Source organism: Polyodon spathula, unplaced genomic scaffold (genome assembly GCF_017654505.1).
Source record: "Polyodon spathula isolate WHYD16114869_AA unplaced genomic scaffold, ASM1765450v1 scaffolds_705, whole genome shotgun sequence".
NCBI classification, from domain to species: Eukaryota; Metazoa; Chordata; class Actinopteri; order Acipenseriformes; family Polyodontidae; genus Polyodon; species Polyodon spathula.
In genome coordinates, this window is record NW_024472194.1 from 19,388 (window position 1) to 40,693 (window position 21,306).

General features: G+C 42.9%; 1 protein-coding gene across 1 annotated transcript in view; it reads right to left on the minus strand.

Annotated features, from left to right (window-relative positions):
* The window catches only part of med13a (mediator complex subunit 13a), a 47,933-nt gene that overhangs the window by 7,136 nt on the left and 19,491 nt on the right, over positions 1-21,306 (minus strand). The window contains exons 4-24 of the mRNA XM_041240869.1: positions 15,888-16,033; positions 14,739-14,936; positions 13,969-14,163; positions 12,998-13,160; positions 12,613-12,723; positions 10,808-11,497; positions 9,347-9,563; positions 8,631-8,703; positions 8,123-8,244; positions 7,708-7,798; positions 6,621-6,832; positions 6,264-6,463; positions 5,219-6,150; positions 4,206-4,370; positions 3,696-3,919; positions 2,628-2,817; positions 2,001-2,400; positions 1,414-1,633; positions 1,004-1,195; positions 587-810; positions 231-373 (exon numbers count right to left, since the gene is read on the minus strand). Of these exons, the coding sequence (XP_041096803.1) occupies positions 231-373; positions 587-810; positions 1,004-1,195; positions 1,414-1,633; positions 2,001-2,400; positions 2,628-2,817; positions 3,696-3,919; positions 4,206-4,370; positions 5,219-6,150; positions 6,264-6,463; positions 6,621-6,832; positions 7,708-7,798; positions 8,123-8,244; positions 8,631-8,703; positions 9,347-9,563; positions 10,808-11,497; positions 12,613-12,723; positions 12,998-13,160; positions 13,969-14,163; positions 14,739-14,936; positions 15,888-16,033 (5,108 nt within the window). The remainder of the gene's footprint in view (positions 1-230; positions 374-586; positions 811-1,003; positions 1,196-1,413; positions 1,634-2,000; positions 2,401-2,627; positions 2,818-3,695; positions 3,920-4,205; positions 4,371-5,218; positions 6,151-6,263; positions 6,464-6,620; positions 6,833-7,707; positions 7,799-8,122; positions 8,245-8,630; positions 8,704-9,346; positions 9,564-10,807; positions 11,498-12,612; positions 12,724-12,997; positions 13,161-13,968; positions 14,164-14,738; positions 14,937-15,887; positions 16,034-21,306) is intronic.

The following is a 21,306-nucleotide window of genomic DNA, read 5'->3' on the forward strand; positions in this document are numbered from 1 at the left end:
GTTTGTCCTGTACCTGGGACCAGACTCCCTGCATATCTCAATAAACCTAACAACTGATTGAAGAAAAGGACTCTGTGCATTTTCTTGAATCTACTTAATCACCATCATTTTTTTTTAAGTTACTTCAACATGGACTAATCATTAATTAACCAAATTCTTGATTTACTGATTTGTGAATTAAGACACTATCACCTTTTAAAATGAGCAGCTAGTTCTACAAGTCTCCTCACCTCTCAACTCCCCGTGGCCTATTCTACCGAGCCGCCCTATTACAACTCTCCACGGCAGTGATGTCATCTGCACAAGGCCCAAGCACCACTCCCACAGTTTCTGAAGACCCATCCTTCGGGCAGAGCCTTTTTTCCTCCGAGCCCTAGAAAACAGGACCAGGCAGACACATGTTAAAATGTACAATTTTTAAACACAGCACTTCGGCCTGTTCTCCACACAGATACAAACATGGCAGTCAGCCTATGGGGTTCCAATATGATTACTGTACATTCACAATAGACATTAGTAAATGAAATGGGTCTTTTTACAACTCATGCTTGGAAACAGGAACATTTGAACCGTTTTCTATGCTCACCTGTTGGGAACATCAATGTTGATAATGCAGGTTTCCAACAGCTCTCCGTAGAGGTCAGTACAGGTACCGAGAAGCCACCTTTGATCGTGAGACAAACAGTAGCCGACAAAGAGCACGTTGTATTTCTGAGCGGCTTCTCCAAACGTCTCCCCGAGCTCTGTCTGTTTGTCCTTCACTGGTGCCAGGATGAAGGGTGGGGTGTAGAGGCGCAAGCATTCGGGTCTCTGAAACACACAGAACACTAAAAGCTTCAATCTGGGGTATGGAATTCAAAACAGGTGCATTCATCATGGTATTTATAAACACTGCTTTGATTAATTTATGAAAAATGCTGGTTGTAGGCTAAATTGGGAGATCAATCACCACGTTCAATTTGAGATTATAATGAGGTCGTCACATTCTTGTTCAGCGTCGTACCTCTGGACTCTTGAGGGAAGTGTCGAGTGCCAGGCCCGGACCGAAGCCCGTCAGTGTTTTGACGTTGGTGGAGGCAGGCAGTGGTCTTCGGCACTGGGTGAAGACGGAGAATGCCAGAGATTTCAAATGCTGGGAATAGATGTGTCTCTCGTCATTCTTCACTGGCTGTAACAGGTACTGGCAAGGGATTATCTAAACAAAACCAAGGGAGACTGGTTAAAGTTTTTGACCTGCGAGATAGCAAAACAAGGAATGTCAATGGCATACATATCCAAGCTATAAAACACCACATTAAAATTAAACCAGATCTTATTTATAAAACTGTCCTAAAAGTCCAGATCGATAAAAGCAGTTCCCACTACTGGAAGTTCAGAAGTGGTATTTCTAAGGAGCAGTTGAAAGTGTCGCACCTGTACAGAAACAGCATTCCTGATATGTGGCGGCAAGAACTGGATCATCTCCAAGTAGCAGCGTAGAAGTCCCAGCGTCCACACATTGGAAGAGTGTGCTACCCCTTCCGTCTCGTCGTAAGTGAAGGGGTCAACGATGTATAGGACAATGGCTGGTGGGTACGTGATGGCGTGGGAGTCACCGTCTGTGGGGACCCCAACTTTATCTCGTTCCATAGTGCTGGGGGAGAAAGAACAAAAAGGGCCTGTCAACCTAGCAGTGCTGAACAGGAGCAACTACATCCCAAAAGGTGCTTATTCAACAAAGCACTGTGCACTGTGTGTGTTAAAATAACAAATAAAAGTCAGAGGGGATTTGTATTTTACACAATATTTTGTGTAAAACTATGAGAAACTAAGTCAAGTCGACAAAAGTTTCAGCAAGTGACTTCTTTAGCAAATGTAATAATTTTTTAAATCCAGCAGTTAGTACAAGCTTTTCGTTGTCTTTTTCTTATAAGCCGCTCTATCATCTCGGCATGATTTTTGTGAATTCACACTATGAAATCAGTGCCAAACCCTTACAGCCCTGTGTTGCCTAACCTCACCTTTCAGGAGGTTCTGAAGGAGCTTGTGTTTGAGCTGTCCCAGTCATGTTCTCCCCGGTCAGGCCTGATGCTTGCGTGTTGGGCTGCCCGCTCTGCGGAGGGTTGCCCAGCGTGGACATGGAGCCTGCAGACATGCCCCCGAATGGAGGGAAGGAGTTGGGTTTGGCTGACTGCATCCCGCTGCCCATACCAGCTGGGCCCGATGAGGAAGTAGTGGTGCCAGAGGCGCCCGGCATGGTGTTGTTGGGGATGGCAGAGCCGCTGGAGGTCAGGGAGTTGCCCGTGCCCATGTTAGCCATCGCTGCTTGTGCCTGTGTGGAAGAGGACTGGCTGGTGGGAGGAGGGGGATTCGGCTGGGTCAGCAAAGAGCTGTCGAGTGATTGAGCAGCAAGATATGGAGCTGAAAGGGAGAAAGAAAACAATGTTGTGAGACAAACTGCTGCAGGTTAATGCAGGGGTTCCCTTTGCATCTGTATTTGTAACCACAGCCAACTAAAACACTCCATGCACTTGTGGTATGGAGTTTTATTCACCCCAACAGAGGCTGCACAGATGCCACTATCCTGAGTGGCGCTTGCGCCCTAGGCTGCAGCTGATGTTATTTGCATTATTTTTATTTAAACCTACCCAGGTCGTGCCGGCACACTTGTGCATACAGTTTGAGTTTGGCAAAGGCATCACTGTTGTTGCTGGCTGCCTTTAGAAACCACTCGCTGACAGGCTGGTCTGTGAGCTTCTTTGCCGCCGTGCTCCCGACCCGAATGATACCGTCAGAGTACACTTTGGAGATGGGCCGATGCTGACCCAGCCGACAGGACTGCAGGAAGAAAACAAAATCCTTGCTGTCATTCCAACAATTAAATTGCGTGATTGCCACAGAGGTGAGCCTTAATTAAACATTTATTGATCAATGAATGCCTTATTACTAACACATGCATGTTTTCAGTTGATATGTGGTTTTAATACATTTCTTAAAGCATAGATAATATTGCCATGTATAATATGTATGTATTATTATGTATTGTATTTGAGAGCCCTTTTGTGAAGTCTACACATTTGTTTTCGATTAGAAAAATGGTTGCTGATTAAACCTCTATTGTTCATATAATCTTCCAGCTGAAACCTGCTTAAAAACAAGGTCTCCTTAAAAGGTAACATTCACAAGAAAAGCTTAAGCCAATTCAATAGACCCATGCAATGCATATATAAAAAGGGGCATTGCTATTCCTGCTCAAGGCCTATTTGTGCATTAATCAAATGCATGTATTTGTTTTGAAAAGGGTTTGGTCTTCCCAATTCCATCTAGAGTCAGACACGAGTTGCTGGTAATCTCTGAAAAGCTGTTAATAGAATCCATTTATTTTCTGTCCACCAGGTGGCAATAGCAATTCTGTTCACTTCAACGACAGCAAGACAGATGACTTAAAGATCAGATTTTAAGAATGAGGCTAATAAAATACCAAGCGCAATGACAAATGAACTCATTAAGTCGAAATTTCTCCTCATTTTAAATCATAAAAATCTGAGTGCATCAAGAAGAACCGAAAAACTTGTCTTCACATTATGCCTCCAGTATTGCCCAGCTGTAATTAGATTTAAGCTGGCTTTGGTGCCTCTAATTTTCCAAAGCCATGTATTCTATATTATAAAGCATTGTCTTCAAGCTACAATAGATGTTTACATTGATATCCTTACCTCATACACTGCAGTGAGATCCCTGAAGAAGCTCTTTGCCCCATTGAGCAATGCCTCGTTTTCCGGACACACCACCAGGTAAGCAACATCCCTCTGGGATCCAAACGGATCCAGCAACAGCTTCTCCCAATAGGGCAGGCCGAATGGAGACAGCACCACAAAATCATACTCGTACCCCACCAGAAACGTGGGGATCGGCAGCGGCTCTGGGGACTCATCGGTTCCTGGGGTGAGAAAATAAAGACTACTCAGCAACTATATTCTTCAACCGTGATTCCCAACGTAGTCAGAAATCATCCCCAAAATACATTAAAATTGCGTCTCTTTGAAATCAGTACTGACTGTCTTCTTGACACCTGCTTCAATGGTGTCAGCAGTATAGCTATGAAGACAAAGTGGGTGATGGACAGCTTTTTGAGCATCAGCAATACAATGTAGATTTCCAGCATCTCGTGTTAAAAGGATGTCTCCTAACAGGAGAGCTGACGGGTACGGTGAACCAATCGTTACCATAGGATCCACGCCCGGCCATTTTGTGGAATTGCTGCCACGTAAGGGGCCCCTGGAAGCCCCAGGATCGTGTTCGCTTCTTCTGAATGGCATCCTGCAGTACAGGGTGGAGGGTGAGCAGCACACGGAGCACATCCTGAGAGCACAGCATGCTCACATCCACAGCTAGGGGGAGACAGAGAGCAGAGTGAATACCAGGCAGTCACAACAATGTTGTGTGTGTCAGTCATTCACTTTCAGAATCATCTGAACGGTTAAAGCATTCCTAATGTAATCTTTTGAACATCCTGTTTACACCAGTCAGCTGTGGATTTGTCAGAGCAACTAAACCAATCTGACTTCACAATTACAAAGTTGTCTAATTTAATCTAGTTTAAACACGTTATTCAAGAATAGGATACATTACTTTTAGTTTTAAGGCACAAAAACAATCCAAAAGTCTTAAATCATTGCTGAAATACAACAGCAATTGAAACCGTGGATTATAACGGCGACACTCCATCACAACAAAACTTGACACTTTCCATTATGTCAAGTGCTTTTGAAACTCCTCGAGTTCCTCTCAATTAGGCACAACTCTCAGGAACGAACAAGTAGCCATTTAATAACTTCTTCAGCAGTGCAATGAACAGGGGTGTGCATCAATAAAATATCATTAGCACTCACTGAAGGTTTTTGTGGTAAATTTGCCTTGACAGGACAGAGCTGTGAGGTTTCGCCCGCACATGGCAGGAGTTTCTGCAGCTTCCTTTGATAATGCGGAGCTGTGTACAGCAGGGGGTGTAGAGATTCTAAACGGAACACTATTAGCACTGGCTAGACTAGATATTGAAAACAGATCAAAACATTGGCACTGATTAATTGATAAAGCCACATTCTCCAAAAAAAATGAACTGTACACAGAGAGGCCCTTTTGAATGCATATCTTTGAGCTGGAATGTAATTCTAACCTGTCGCTGTACGTGCCTCTTTCTGCTCTTCGAAAGAATTAATAAAATAAGCCAAGCCCTCACCGTTCCGTTTGGACCAGTGATGTAAACAAGTTGTCTTCACCAGCGTTTCATCCACCTTGCCCCCAGACATATTGTCCATGAACTGGCGGCCGTGCTCCAGCGCCATGTAGCAGTCGTTAAAGTAATCCTTCTCCTCGACCCGTGGGGAGGGGGAGAGGGCCAGGCCGGGCCTGGGCACGGCGGCAGGGGTGGCTTCCTGCTCGAAGGCAGCGATGGGAGAGAAGGGGTTGGTGCACTGGTCCTGGAGAAGGAGGATTAGCTCGTCCGGTAGCTTGTCTTTGAGGCCGCTCCGCTCCACAGAGGCTGTCCGCAGGGCCTCAAAGCGCTTCTCCGCCTCCCTGCTGAAATCCGAGCTGCGCCCGATGATGTCCAGCTCGTCCTCCAGGAACAGCCCTGAGTTGTTGCCGAACTTGCGGTTCATGACGGCGCTGAAGCCGCAGGTGCAGGAGTACTGCAGCTCGCAGTTGGGGTCGGGGATGTACACGCCCACGTCGGCCCCCTTGATGTTCATGTTACACACGCAGATGCAGCAGCTGTCGAAGTTGCAGTCCTTGAAGAGGTTCATGACAGACTCTGACAGGATCAGGTTGACGTAGAGGCTGTGCGCTTCTGGGATGGAGGGCACCGTGGCCGGCTCCACAGAGTTTAGGGGCCGGCAGGTGGAAGGGGTGGAAGCTGGGGAGTACAGGTCTGAGTTCTCGTACTTGAGGGAGCCCTGTACGCTGGATGGCCCCCCGGCTCCTCTCGGAGTGCGGGGGGTCCGGGGTGTCCTGGGGGTGGGGGCTGAAAAGCGGGGAGTAGCAGGAGAGGGCAAGATGCCTGCTCCGCTGTTACTAGGGGGGGCGCTGTTGGACATGAAGGGTGTGTGTGTCTGCGGTGTGTAGGTTTGGATGTAATCCTGATCCACTGCGCTGCCCACACTGGGGATGTTGCTGCAAAACAACAAGAAGGAATTAGTTAACGTTCCCGGACACAACCTGATTCATGTCCAACATGGTTCACGAAGTCCATCTGGTTTATCAGTGCAAGATGTGCTACAACGTACCCATCTTTGTTAAGAAACGTCATGGCTGGTACTGGATTGAGCAGCTCCAGTTTTCCGACGGTCCAGCTCGGCCGGTATATGCACTCCTCTGGTAGTTTGATGGGCTGCAGACACTGGCTGGGCAGAGTCTTCAGAGGGGCGAACATGGAGCAGCCCACAAACGTCTGACTCATCTCGGCTTTATACACGAATGAGAAATCCTGCAAGGGAAAGTGGGGTGTTTATTGGAACAACCACAAAACTGTGCAAAAAAGAAAGTCATTCTTTAAAAGATACCCTCCATTAAAACATAAATAAATGGAAAAAAAATTACAGTATAGACTGATATTAAAACCAAACCTGCAGGTAAAGGTTTACCTTGATTTCAGATTGCTTCGGACTGCAGAAGCCCTCCTCCACCTCGATTTTGAAGTGGCCTCCCAAAGTGGAATTGCCGTCCAGGACAGTCATCCCCGAGGCATTGTCCATGCTGCCGTACTCTTTGCTGTTCATGTTCATCGGGGAGTATCCCATGATGTGTTGCTCCAGTGATGGAGGAGTTGGGAACATCTGATGCAGATCTGCAGAATCTGGTTTGAGGAAACAAAAAAAAAAAAAAAAAAAAAAAAAAAAAAAAGAGTCAATGAAATTGTCCTTCAAAACGCTCAATAATGTTAAGGCATAACTAGGAAATGACGTCAAGTAGACAAACGTGTCTGCGAGTGCCTTCTTCACTGTACTGCTAGTATACTCAAGGCGGCACCAACAAAGTTTGTTGGCTTAGTTTTGCCATCCATCCTTCCAGGCTCTGCTTAAGTGGGACCAAAATAGTGATCTGTGTAAAAGCCCTTAACATAACCTGGGGTCTTTCCATTGGACTTAGGGATTTATCACTCAACTCAGGCTACCTATTAAAACACGACTCAGATGCGGACAGGACTTCCCTGAAACAAGACTGCATAAAGGAATCTACTGCGGATGTTAAACACAGCTGTCTGACAGTCTCAAACAGGAACTAGGGTGACAAATAGCTAATCCAGTGCAGCTAATCTGAGAAGGGGCTAAATGTGGACAGACATCAAGCTCTGCTACGAAGGACATGGGGCTTTAACAGGTGAGGAAAGTAGAAATGATTCCAGAAACAGTTCTGGTAGCTTTGCAGATGAAGTCACTTGTCCAATTTTATTTTATTAACCTCCTTTATCTTTCTATTAGACTCGTGTCAAATTAAAGAACTACATTTAGAATGTTGATTCTTTGGAGACAAAACAGATGATTAAGCATTCACACAACATGAACATGATTTCTGGATTGACACACAGTCCTCTAATAAAACACTAAAGCATCAATGTACTAAATAATGGCTAAGCTGGTGTGAACGATGTCCAGTTGAAACAGGTTCTCACTTTTGCATATTCAAGCTGTGCACCTAAACTAAACCCCCCAAAAATCATCAATCTCTTACTGATACAAGACAGGGGGTCGAGCGCTGCTGGCTTTGAGTCCTTACTGCTGAATTTACCATCCATCCCATTAACAGCTCGTCTGGAACCAGGCTGCAAAAACCAGAACAGGAAAGTGTTAGGCAGCAGTATTGACTTGTCTTTTGTGTTCTACAGTTTTATCTGAAATACAACAGCCACTTTCCACAGATAAGCAAAACACTACTCCTGCAAAAACATGTTTTCTCTCCTTCACAAGGCCCGTGTGCCACCGGTGTTGAAGGGGTGGGGATCATTCAGGTGACCAAGAAGCGCAACAATTTCTAAAAGCATGACAAGTGTAGTATAATATATATATTTTTTTTTAATAAAAATCCATGTTTACCTACTTTAAGGTACATTCGGTTTTGGCTGTGCAATATCTGGCAGCTTCCTTACCGTAAGCTCATCTTCATCAGAGTTGAAAAGATTGTCTAAATCGTTGATAGAGACAGCCAGGTCAGTCTCATGTATCAAGCTGGTTGAAGCCATGCGGTTTTGAGCATCTGCACGCTGGGCTTCTACACAACAGAAGAGAGAACCGGCTTCTTAAAATACACAACGAATACATTATCGCAATGTTCAAAATATAAAAGCACAACATCGTATACCGAACATAATGTGCGTGTTCACATATATGTAAGCTTTTAATTACACTTGAGTGTATATTAAATATATTTAACTAAATTAACTTCATTTTCATTAATCGAACGAGTGCTACGGTACATTTCAAGACCCACAGTAAAACAACTATATTTTTTGCAATATCTCTGTTTAACTACTTTATGGCATGTGCATTCATTTTTACATCAGGAGTTGAAGGGGGCTAATGCTAATCGTCTTTTTGCTCAGCCAATGCTAAAATGCTTTGACTGTTCCAGTCCTTTGAACACAGGCATTCCCTTACCCGTTTTTCCAGAGGGACTAAACAACGACATTGCATCCTCCCCATCAGCTGATATTGAGCTTCCATCGTCCGGCTGAAAATAAACACACTGCTGTTAAACATATTTTTAGTAACTGAAGTCATCTGGACATGTGGTTTATGTTTTTTATAGTTACCTTGTTTTGTATTCAAGTGGCTTACTGATATAAATAAGAGCCAAGCTTCTGTCCATGCTTCATCATACTTTAACACAAATAACCATTAGTGCTGAAGTGTTTCAATCTAATTGAAGAGATTTTACTACATCGACATACTTTGTGGAAACTGACAATGCCATAGGAAAAAAGAATGCAGACCTCCCCCTCCCTTTTACAAATCTGATTCATCACAATAATGCATCAGTCCGCCACTCAAGTGCTTCATCTTACGTACTCTAGGTGCCTTGCAGGTTGAGGTGACTATTAGAATAGGACCACACCTATTTAAATGTCTTTGTTTTAGACATGCGTCCTACATTTGTTTCACTACTGAAAATAATTCCTCTTTGGCCCTGGGGAGCAGCGCTTATAATCCTTCACGCACGACTCAATATCTGCCAGAAAATCTAGCAGGTACGCATGCGAGTTTGTTATGTTGCGACACAAGCCAGAGTTGGCAGGGATGTCATAAGCAGTCAAATTTGCAGTGTAAAAAAAACCCAAAGCGCTCTATTAAAAGGCAGGCTGTGTTTCACCCACCTTGTGCTTCTTCCCGACCTCCCTCTCACCGCACTGCTTGTCCCTCTTGTCAGAGAAGGAGAACTCCACGTCTCCGTCGACGAACGCGTAGGGGTCCGTTTCGGGTTCGTGATCGGTGTCCGAGATGGCTGCAGACAGGTGCTGGTTCTTTCTCTGCAGGTACATCTGAACCAATTCATCAGACACCTTTAACGCTTTCTTCGAGTTTGCCATCAACCTGCCAAGGGAACGGGCAAATCATTTCAAACCAAGACAGGGAAAGAACTGGAGAAAATCAACGCTGCCACCAAAAATCATTAACACTGTGTACCGAACCTTAAACAGTTTGATTCACAGTATGCATTAAGAGTCTCAACACTATGATGGAACATTTTGCTACTGAAATTGATAATAAAAGTCCTGCGTACACCACAAAACTAGTACGAAGTGGTGGTATAGTTGAATCTGTGATATAGTGCACAAGTACAATGTGTACGTATTAAAGTTGAGTGGGAACATTCTCTTAAATAGGAAAAGACTACTGTTTGTAATTAAAATATTTAGTTTTTGTACTTGGTTTACAACTGAAGTAGTCTGCCAAAACACACTATGAGTTATTGAGTCAGGGCTTTGCAGCCAATTGCTCTCCTCATGTGCCGTTTAACCCCAGGACTGAGAAAAACACCACACCTGCACAGATTTGATGCTACAGGGCTTGTGTATCGAGTGCACAGCAGAGCTAGCCTGCCATGACATCTCTAAACACAAGTAGGTTTTGTGGTCTCAGCAGAGACTACGGCTCAAAACTACAAACAATTCAACACAATCTGCAGGCTTTGTGCATACAGCCCTCGGGACCTATTCAAAATAAACAGATCAACAGGCAACAGAGGTGGTCATTCCAGAGAAGAGCTGAAAAATGCCTGCCAAGTGAGGCCTGTACCTTTACTTGCACCCTCAATGGTTTAGACCAAAACACTACTTTTTTCTACTGTATCTTTTTCCCTTTTGACAAAAACGCCAGAAATTAAAATATTCACCAACACACTGCATTTTAACCCTGAAAAAGCAGCACACGTTGTGTAGGTACTGTATAATGCCAAAAGCCACAATGACCAGAAACTTTAGTATCATTCCTGTCTCTCTTGCTGCCTGTTTAAGGTAAACAGCCTATATTGCCATGATTGCTTTTTTTGCTTTGATTACACAGGTCTTTTAAACTGTGTTCACTAAAATACGAGAATTCATTTTAATATCCCATTCATAGAGCTTTTGTAAACACACATATGCCTTCTGAAAAGTGCCAGCCAGTTCACGCACAGTGTAAAAGATCAAGCGTCCATTGAATATCACTTCTTTTTATAAATTGTAATCTACCAGTCTATTCAATGGTTAAAAGCAACCTACCCAATAAAGACAAACAAAAAAAAGATAAATGGGCCCTTGTACCCCTCCTGCTAAGGAAGTTGAAGTAATACTCACTCAGTAACCGACACATTTTCCTGGGATCCTACGGGGTCATCCCTCAGCTTGTCGGTGGGGAGCTGGGGTGTGGGAAATTGGGAGTCCTTTTTCCGAGGAAGCACAAAAAACTTCCAAGGTGCATCAGTTCTGCCGTCGTCGGGGTTGACTGCGGCCCCCACGTACACAGTGGGCTCCAGGATCTCAGGGAAGGCCGGGGGGTAGGGGTGATGGTCGAGCCGGTGTTCCTCGGCTACTTTCTGCGAGACCAGGCAGGGCTCGGGGGTGGGCTGGTAGAAGTGTTGGCTATGCGGGGTGGAGGGGTTCTTCATGGGCTCGCCCCCGTCCTCGCCCCGCTCGCAGGGGTGGGGGCTGAGCGGAGGGGGAGGGGGGGAGCTGACCATCTCAGTGCCTCCGTGGAGCTGAGGGGTCTTGGCCACAGAGACCACGTCAGCAGGCCGCAGGTTTGAGAAGCGCCCCCGGCTGTCCTGCGATCGGATGCCGAGGCGCTGGCTCGCAGAGTCTGGGTCCAGGGAGACCTCGTCGCACACAGAGCTGCGGTGGTGGAAGGGGGTCAGCGGCCTCTTCTGCTGCTTGTCCCCCTTCTCCAGCTTCTCGTTGGCCTTGTGTTTCAGAGGGGGCTGTGGGGGCTGGCCAGCAGGCTGGGGCTGACCTGGGGGCCCAGCACCTCTCTGCTTCAGGTTTTTATGCCTGGAAGTACATTGAGGGACAAACCAAAAGGAACGTCAGAATATCCTGTTTTTACAGCACACGCTGCTAAAATATCAATCGGACTGAAGAATTAAACACATTCTTACAAAAGAAAGTTAGGTACGTGTAGCAGACAAACATTTAGGCTAAGGCATCTAATAGGCATTGACAGTACTCATTTATTGCCCCCCAAGGTTTTATCAGGACACTCCTTGAGACAAAACTTTTAAGAGACAAGTACACAAGACCGGTTTTGTCTTGCAACTTATGATTGCGTGTTTGAATACAGTTAATTGCTTAAGTGCCTGTAAAAAAAAGAACAGCCTAGTTATATCTTGTTCTGTAAAAATGAATCTTCACAGCTGAAAACCACCTTTGTATAAAATTCTCCCTAGAGGACCTTTGGTTTGGGCCACACAACACACCACTGTTTAATAGCAGCGCAGGACGTCTTGGTGTGAAAGCCTTGGCAGCTTTCCCTTAAGCTGCCCTAGTTTATGATCACCACACCCACAGGAGGAGTCACTGTTTAAATCCCTGTTAAAATTAGGGGCTTCGTATAGAACACCTATTTTACTTGAATTAGTCACGTGGGTCAAATGAAAGAGAACTCAAATCATCTTCCTTGGAATCAGGCTGCATTTCTGATTTTAGTATCATTCTGGGAGCGCAGTTAACGCAGCAGAGTAACAAGTCAAATGGGGAATTAATTTGTGTTTATAATGAAGTACGTCTAGAAATTGTGGGAATGTAGAGAACCTACTGACAGCTCCCTCCGCTGATCTGTTGGAACTTGTCCTGATAACTACCTTGGATTAGATAGTGATTAACTACTTAACAGCCTTTAAAATGTGAAAGGAACCCGAGTAAAACAACCCTTTTACAATAGTTTCAAACAGACAACTAATTTTACATGACATGAGTTGCACTTTAGTGCTGAAAGTGTCTACATTTCAATACCTAATGATGATTTTCACTTGCAAAGATACTATCCATAAATACACACAGTGACATGGTACCTTTTAATATCTATAAAGCCACTTGTAGATACACTTTACTATTGCTGAGACTTAGAGTCTTATTCTTGTATTTAAATAAAATAAGGGATCTAATACCTTGAGCAGTTGCAGATGGACCTCTGCGTGGGTTCCACAAAATCCCAAGCACCGATTTTATCAACCACCTCCTCTTCACACGTTCCATTAGTAATGGCAGAGAATTTCCGTCTACAATTCAGTAAAAAGAACAGATCAGTCAAGGGAATACGGCATTTTTCACATTCAATTTCAATGACATAAAAGAAAAAGAAGCAGAATAATGATATTGCAAGGTGCTACATTTAAAGTCATTAGCTTAAAGTGCGGTATTTGATTGTTGGGTTAAAAAGAGAACACATTGCTAAACTCACCGTGCAAAAAGGCTTAATTAAAAGTAACATTTCTTACAACTAAATCGAGACACATTTACCACGACAGCGACTTTAATAAAAAAGGCTCTTACTTGTTCTGGGCTCGGTTAATATTACACTCTTGCCACACCTTGTCCACCACCTGGCTGGCTAGTTTCCTGGGGATCTTTCCTCCATGGTGACTCGTACTGTCGGCACTGAAGCCATCAGAAACCGAAGAAAACTTCACCCACTTCTGGGCAGACTGGGTGTCCACTACATGGAAACACACACACACATTAAATCAACACCTTCGCTGCCTCTAACTGTACAGCTCTGCCGAGGAGGAGGAGAACAACTTTCAATCCCAAAAGTTTAGGAGTTTAACCCTTTGCAGTCCTATGTCGGACCAGGTCCAACATTATAATTTTCCCAAAAAAGACAGGTCTCTAGTCGTTTTTTTTCCTCCGGAAAAAGCGGAGCCTTTCAATGGCCATGTGAGACCGACAGGAACCGGAAAAAAAGAGGCGTATCTCACAGCCCCATGCACTACAGAGATAACACGGACATAAACAAAGGAGGTAGCTGCTTCTGCATCCAGCGCTCAAAGAATATCATGGACATCTGCAGAGCTTTTTGAGATGTTACAGTAATAAAATTATGACTTGGATCGCATTATTGAGGAGTTTGGTGATAAAACGAGTGATCAGGAGAGGACTTACCAGTATGCACATCCATAAAGAGGTATATGAAAAATACAGTGAACAAGGGGTGGGGCTTGGCTGGAGATGCTGTACTTAATGTTCTTTGCCTTCTTTGTGATTCAATGCCTTTTAAACATATTTTAATCGGCGCATGTAAAATAAACCGCGCATGTGAAAATAAATTGGACCTGACAAGTGCTGAATAAATGGACTGCAAAGGTTTAATAGCTCATTGAACAAGTGGTTTCAGTGTTCGTATTGAAGTGGTAGCAGCACAGAGGTTCAACAGAAGGCATATTAAACAGCATGGGGGACAGGACTGAAGGGCTCCCTCTCCCTCGGAGGGAGGGTTACTCCAGGGGCGAGAGCAACGCACATACCTGTCTGTACTTCCTCTGGGGATGTTGGTGGAGTGAGAGTCACAGAGGAAATGGCAGGATCTCGTGTGGAAGCAGGCACTTGGTGGACACCCGAGTAGACAGCAGAGGAATGGGAGGACCCCATGGGGGTCACAGCAGGGATGTCCGACTGAGGGACCAGCACAAGGCATGATGGGTACACCATTCGCACTCCACCTAGGGGATAACCAAGACAACCCATCTTAAACAATCTTTAAATGTCTGCATCACTCAAGGATTGATTTGTAATGCAAGGAAAGTTAGCAGCTTGATTTCATGCATCACACAGGACAGGACTGTGCAGTTTAAGATATTAAAGTTGAGAAGCTGTTCTACCACGTGAAAATGTGCAGATTTCTTTCCTCTTCTGTGGTGTGCTTATTGCACAGTAGTTTAAAAAAGAACTAACTGCCTTTTAATTGACTGTAAATGAAAAAATATGAAAAGCTGATGATTGACATATCACAAGTCTATAGAGAATAGTATAGAATACAAAATGGCAATGAATAGTTTAATGAAAATGGGATATGTAGCATTTAATATGTAGTCAGGTATGCAAATGAAGCATTAGTATCATGGTAAATCATATTAAAATGACTGATTTCCAGTATATAACCTCTTTAGTTGTCAAAATTGAAGTGGGACATGCAGATTTACAGACACCTCCATATATCCCCAGAAACCAATACTCCCAATAACATATCCAATTGTGAAAAAACTTGGAAAAAAAAATAGGATCCAAGATTTCTTACCAACAAGGACTCCAACTGCAGCGAGAGAGTCTTCCTCCCAGTCCATCTGCACCTGTTTTTCCTCTGAGCCCTCCTTGGAGCTCGACGTGATGGGATAGAACTGCTTCCATTCCTCAATCAGCTTCTGGGTCGGTGGGTCAGACAGCTTGAAAGACTGGCCAGTCAGGGTTCCATTCAACCCGAACGGGCTTAGGATCACTAGGCATCAGAACACATCAAGCACATTTCGGAAAAGTGAATTACCAATTCCTGCAGCGATAACATTTCAGCCAACATCTAATGCCTCTTGACCTTTCAAGCCAAGCCGCCCAGTGCTGTAAATTCATCTGTGATATGCAGGCTATTAAGACTTAGAAAAACTGAACACTTTAATAGCTGGAATATCCATTCCTGGGTAATAAAAAAAGGGCTCTTTGGCGTACATTAAGAGGGCAGCCTATAGATTGGAAAAAAAATACCAACAAATCATCAACAAAAGTTGTACCCTTTTACAGTGACCTTTAGATCTGCAAGCTTGTATCGCCATTTAAAAAAAAAAAAAAAAAAAAACACGATTACAGCAACCAAACATTAAACAGATATTTCCTTTTAAAGTCACAGTAATAGTTTAAGATACATCATAAGAGCACCACAATGTTCCCATCAAATTCATTTCAATGTGAATTTGATAACCAGGGACATTCCATTAAGATGAATCATCTCTTCAGATGAAGTGGGAGACTATTTACATTGAAAAGGACACAGGCTTTCCACAAGAACAAATCCATACTAGCCAGGTCAAACCAAGCTTCAGATCACCAGTCAAGATTACTTGGTTTTCAAAGCTACAGCCAAACATTTTGCATCGCCTTATGGAATTAACCGATTTTGCTTTATAAAAAGTCGAATGAAACCTTACGTAACATATTGAATTACATACCGCTTTGTAGTTTTCCATATAACTTAACGAAAAATTGACAAATTAAAAAAGTGACATTTCAAAAAAAAGACATGAAATACTGTACTAATATGGATTTCCTTGATTAAAATAAAAGACCTAGATTATGTTCATATAGTTTTATTTTGTCTCAATCTAAAATTCGATGCAATGCAAAACTTCTGGCCATAGCTGTACACAATTGTTGCTCGATTGCCATCTATGGGACCCACCTTCAAAGGGGCTGCTGGACTGCTGGGCGAGGGTCAGGTGCTCCTCGCTCAGGTGGTAGACTGGCTGGTGCTGGTTGATCTCCACGCAGGTGACAACGTGGCTGTCTCCGTGCAGAAAGAAGGTGAACGCGCAGGACAAGTGCTCGCTGCAATGGAAACAAATAAAAATCCCAGTGAAATCCTCAATATAAAACCTCTTCCAAGCACATGGGAGTGAATGGCAAGTAAGCAAACCAGTCAGCTCAGCCACTCAGACATCAAGAGGGCTGCTGAGAGCTTTTCTGGTAATGACAGGTGTGCTACAGACGGGAAACTGCACAGCAGAAAAGCACCATTTCCCAGTTTTAAATGAACATGTCTTGCTGGAAGCTGTAAAAAAGATTAAAGTTGGTAACGCCTAAATTCTTCCAGTTTTATTTCAAAGGGATTTTTAAACGAGTTCTCCATTTTTCCACTGAGAGCAGAGCAAGCTCTCAAACTTGCCCCAGAGTGAACCTCCCCACCTCAGGGAGCAGGAAGCAGTTCAGTCTCCATGACTATCCTGTCTTGGAAATGCGGACGACACAGCTGACCTGTCAATTATGTGACTGCTGCAAGAGGGGATGCAATAACCCACAGCTGCACTGTGGCCCAAGGCAAAGAGCTGTCCACACACTAAATGGGAATTATGAGTAGAATTATCTATCTAAATCTCGCCCCCAACTTTACCATTACCTGCATCTATTAAAATGTATTGAGATTGTAGGAGGCAGGTTGACTGCAGACATGTTTCCCATGCTCGAACTGTTCTTTTTTTGTGAACGAAAGCACCCTTCTGATGTAGGTCTATGATTTTCCTCGACTGCAGATGAAATCGCAGAGTTAGGCGTTGGGAACGGAACGCTAAATTCTGCAGTGTTGTCTTGTTTTTTTAACACTACACCCAGCCAAGTTGAGCGAATTCATCACGTGACTTCACTCACGTTTCCCTGCTGAAACTCAACATGGCAAAGAAAAAAGGCAAAGCACTGCAATCTTCTACGCTGAACACCTTAGACCTTCCCAGAAGTAAGTTAAACCGCATATGTAATTATTGTTTTGTTTATTTCGTTCCACTCTACCTGCACTGAAATAATAACGCTATAATTAACAATCTTAAGCCATGAGCGTTTCTAAATTATATTATCGAACGATGAAGAAACGAGCTCAAAGCCATTTTTCTAGCTCTACATTCCTTAAAGGAAATTGATCGCTTTACTGTGTAAAGAGGATGCAGTCACTACACACCGTTTGTTACATAATAGACATTCTGTCTGGAGACAAACCTCTTGTTAAACTTTGCAAAACACAAAGGCAGCAGAATTACCAAAGAAACACCTGGGAGGATTCATTAAGAGTTTACATTAAAAGGGGCACTATCTAGATAACAAAATCAGGTGATACACAGCAATGCACCTGTGGAAAACAAGGAGAGTCAACACACTTTTTTTTTGGTCAGTGTTTAATATTTTATCCTTGTTATAGTAAAGATACACTTCATTTGGAATACTGTAAACAGGATTACTCTCACATGGCATTGCTGGACTGCTACTGAACTCTTCAATATTTTATACTGTTATTGGAATGCCAGCAATAAGCAAAACAGGTCTTTTCAAAACACTCATTTGTAGACTGAACTACAGTGTTAGTGGAAGACTGTAAATATGATTCACAACAGTGCTGGGCATTTGTTTTCCAAACTGTTGTAATATAAATACATTTTCCTGCTTATTTTAATGCCAGCAATGAGCCAAGTGATGTTTATAAACATTATGACTGGTATGAAGTGTCTTCAGGTGCTTTACTTACTATTACAGCAACAAGAGCCCGACTGAAAATCTTGACCAACAATTAAAAAAAAAGAACGGTGGTAATATTTCTTTACTTTAACTATCAACTTTATATTAATGTTCAAATGCCATGTTAAATTATTGTTGATAAAAGCGGGGAAAATGGATTTGGTCATTTTTTGAAAAACAGAATTTGCTATTCCCCAGAAAGGAAATCAGTCAATAAGAATACAATTAGTGTAGGTTAGGGCTATTGTTAAATATTGAATTATCAACGTTTACTGCAACTAGTGTTATGCTCTGCACATCTGGGGAGACTGTCAGTGCTCAATGGCTTGCGTTGTGCATGTCAAAAAGACACTTGTTCTGCAATGTGAAACCCACCTGCTTCCTATGGAACATGAAAACAGATACAATGCACACCAAGAATAAAAGGTTACTTGATCTCATGCTTGCAACATTATTTTTAGTAACACAAACATTGACAAATCTGCCTTCAGTGTACAGAATATACACTTCTGTTATGAACCAACAAGTCTTTCAGCCTTAATTCTGTTTAAACAAACACATTTGTCAGAGTTCTTATTCCTTTTAGCGGTTTTTGATCCTTCAAAATCAGTTCTCAAAAACTACAGCGATTTCCCAGCTATCTTCTACAACAGCTGCTTAATTCACTGGCACCCAGAAAACCAGTTTGTGGTTTGAATGACAGGACAGCAAGTCATACACACACACGTGCAAAGGAAATTCTAATGAATTGATGTTTATCACAAAGCATTCGGACTAGTCTCTTAACATTCTGGCACATTCCACAACTGTCTGGTAATACTGCACCTCGCCCGAAGTACACTTTATCTGCAAAAACAGGCAAGAATCTCACTGACCAGAACACAGAAACAATGTTAAGCTTTAAAACAAGACTAAAGGATGATGCATCTGGGGCCTTCCAAATATTAAATCAGGGAAAAAGTGATTATGCAACTAATAAAAACATTTAAGCTTTTTCAGAGCCAACAGTTTACCAGCTGTAAACAGGACAATGAAAAAAAGCTACTGAATCCCATACCCCTTCTCACAATGACAACATCAATCTAAATAGCATGCTTCAAGTCCCATACACTGTCTCTCGGCTCAGTTCAACTGTTGGCGAGTGGTCTTTGTTTTCCTTATTTCGAAAAGTCATGCAAAGTTCACGCTCCACCTGCTCTATAGCACAGAGAAGTAAAGTGGAGCTCTACTATAGAGCACAGGAGCCCAATACAGTTCAAAGACTTCACAAGACACTAAGAAGTTGGCATTCAAATCTAGGAGGTGAATTTAGCTGAATGTTTATGGAGACAGCTTTAAGGGAAACAATGGAACATTCAATATTATAACACAACCGCTCACTCATAAAGGCGGCAGAAAAGTGAAGGAATATATTAAACTAGATCTACTCTAATGTTTTAGAATAGAAAAAAGGCATTACTCAACATTCATACTATACCTGTAGCTTTCAATTTTAGAATAAATGACTGTTATTAAATCATCCAATGAGTCAAAGCGGCAATTTTACCCCTGTAATAAAAACCCTGCATAAAACAAGCAGCTACTGGATTTGAATTGGGCAAAACAGAGTCATATTCAGGCATTTCTTTGTGGTTTATTTTAAAAGCAGCACATGGGGATCACCAGAGATGATTTCTCCTGAATGCTCCCAATACAGTGGAACCCAACTTAACAGCTGCCATGTTGTGAAAGTATGCTTGGGTATATTGTAGGGATGGGAATTTTACACATTTAAACTCTCAAAAAGTGGTCAAACGTTTAATAACATGCCAACGTATAACCGGTCACCTGACAACTTTCACCAAACACATACGATCTGAAAATGTGTTCAAAATGTATATCGTTCTATCTCCACTTTAATTACAACATTTCAATATTTACTTTGGCAAGTACGTGTTGTTTTTTTGTCTTTGCTAATGTTAAAACAGGATTTGCTTATTTACTTTAAAAGTATTTCTTTGCTCAGAAAAAGCTACCTAGGGCTGACAGTTCACATCAGAATGTGTGTGTGTGTGGATATGGTTTAAAACACTGCACAGCATTTAAACATTCATAAAAATACCAAAAATGCACAAACCTAGCATACTGGAGTCAATATAAAATTATATTATACATACAGCTTCCTCCATATAGTCCAAGAGTCAGATATCAATGTCTTCACCAGAGGATCGGCGTTCACAAGATACAAGATGTCCTTCGGGCTTTTAATGTACCCATTGTAATTCTACCATCTCTAATAACTACAGATCACAGAGCCCCCATTTGAAAAGCATTTGCTTTGTGTGACAGAGGAATGAAGCACACCAATGAATTCCACTGCTGCGCAAACTGAACGTATACTGTGGGCCAGAGCAGCTTCCATTGGCTCAAACTGGTTTTAAAAAAAATCAAAAACTGGCCAACAGCCTCTTGCTTGTACAGCAGTTTATTGACATACAGATCAACACCACACTGTGTGCCAAAAATAAGACCCAATTATACAGCTGAAGCATTGCATTGGAATTCCCTTCCACTTGTAGCAAGAAACACAGCTTTAAAATCCTTAGAAAGATGAACTTGTTTTTCCCCTCGTTTGTGAACGGCCAAGACTGCTTATTATTGTAACCGTGCTGCTTCCACACCAAGCACCCTTGCATATACTGAGCTTTCTTCGGTCTATCTTGGGCACGGACTTGCTTTGCAATGTCCTGGCAAGCGTTTGGCTTTTGCCAGGTGGCGTTTTGCTTTACTGAGTTAGCTAATTAATAGACCCTGCCGCGTGCCTTCGAGAAGAATGACTTTACAGATACAGACTTTCAGCCAAGCCATCAGCTTTCACTGAAACATCTACTGCACCAGTCCCTGTTGGAATTTCTATTGTACTGCCAGTATCTCCCTCCAGCAAATCAGCATGGCTAAAATATCTATTTTTAAAAAGTGACTGGATTAAAACCTGTACTCATTACACCTGCTCATCTACAGTAGACTGACCAAAGCGGTTTTGATCCATCTTATTATCCGGACCAGCGTTTGTGGTCTGCAGGCTGTTGACAAAGACAATCTAGACATCGTCTCAATCCTACACAACATGTGCAGGGAGCATGTGCATGGCTGTGGACTGCAATCCGTGAGAAAATGGTGAACATACAGATCTCTGCTCATTCAGAAAGTAAAATACCCTGTACCACATGAACTCTACTGTAAAAAGCAAATCAAGTACAGGCTTGTTTGTAAAGCCCTTTATCAGAGCAGCACATTGCAACACACGCCATGTTCCCCAGTAGAGAAATAGAAAAGCAGACACGAGCGTAGAGCATGTACTGCCAGTTCAAACAATCCAGCAAGCCTCAGATTGAAAACAGTGAAAACAAACAAAGGGCTTGTGCTGTCCTCCGCCTTGAACGGCACCGTCTGATATCAGCCCTCGTTCTACATCACAGGGCCTTGGCAATTACACTGCTGCTATGGGATTTTTAAGAGATCATAAGGTATTTCTCTCTGGAAAGTTACTTGGAAATTCTCCTACTTGCTTTCATCCAAGCTGAATTATGAGAACCTAGCTAATTTGTTAGATAAACAGAGCC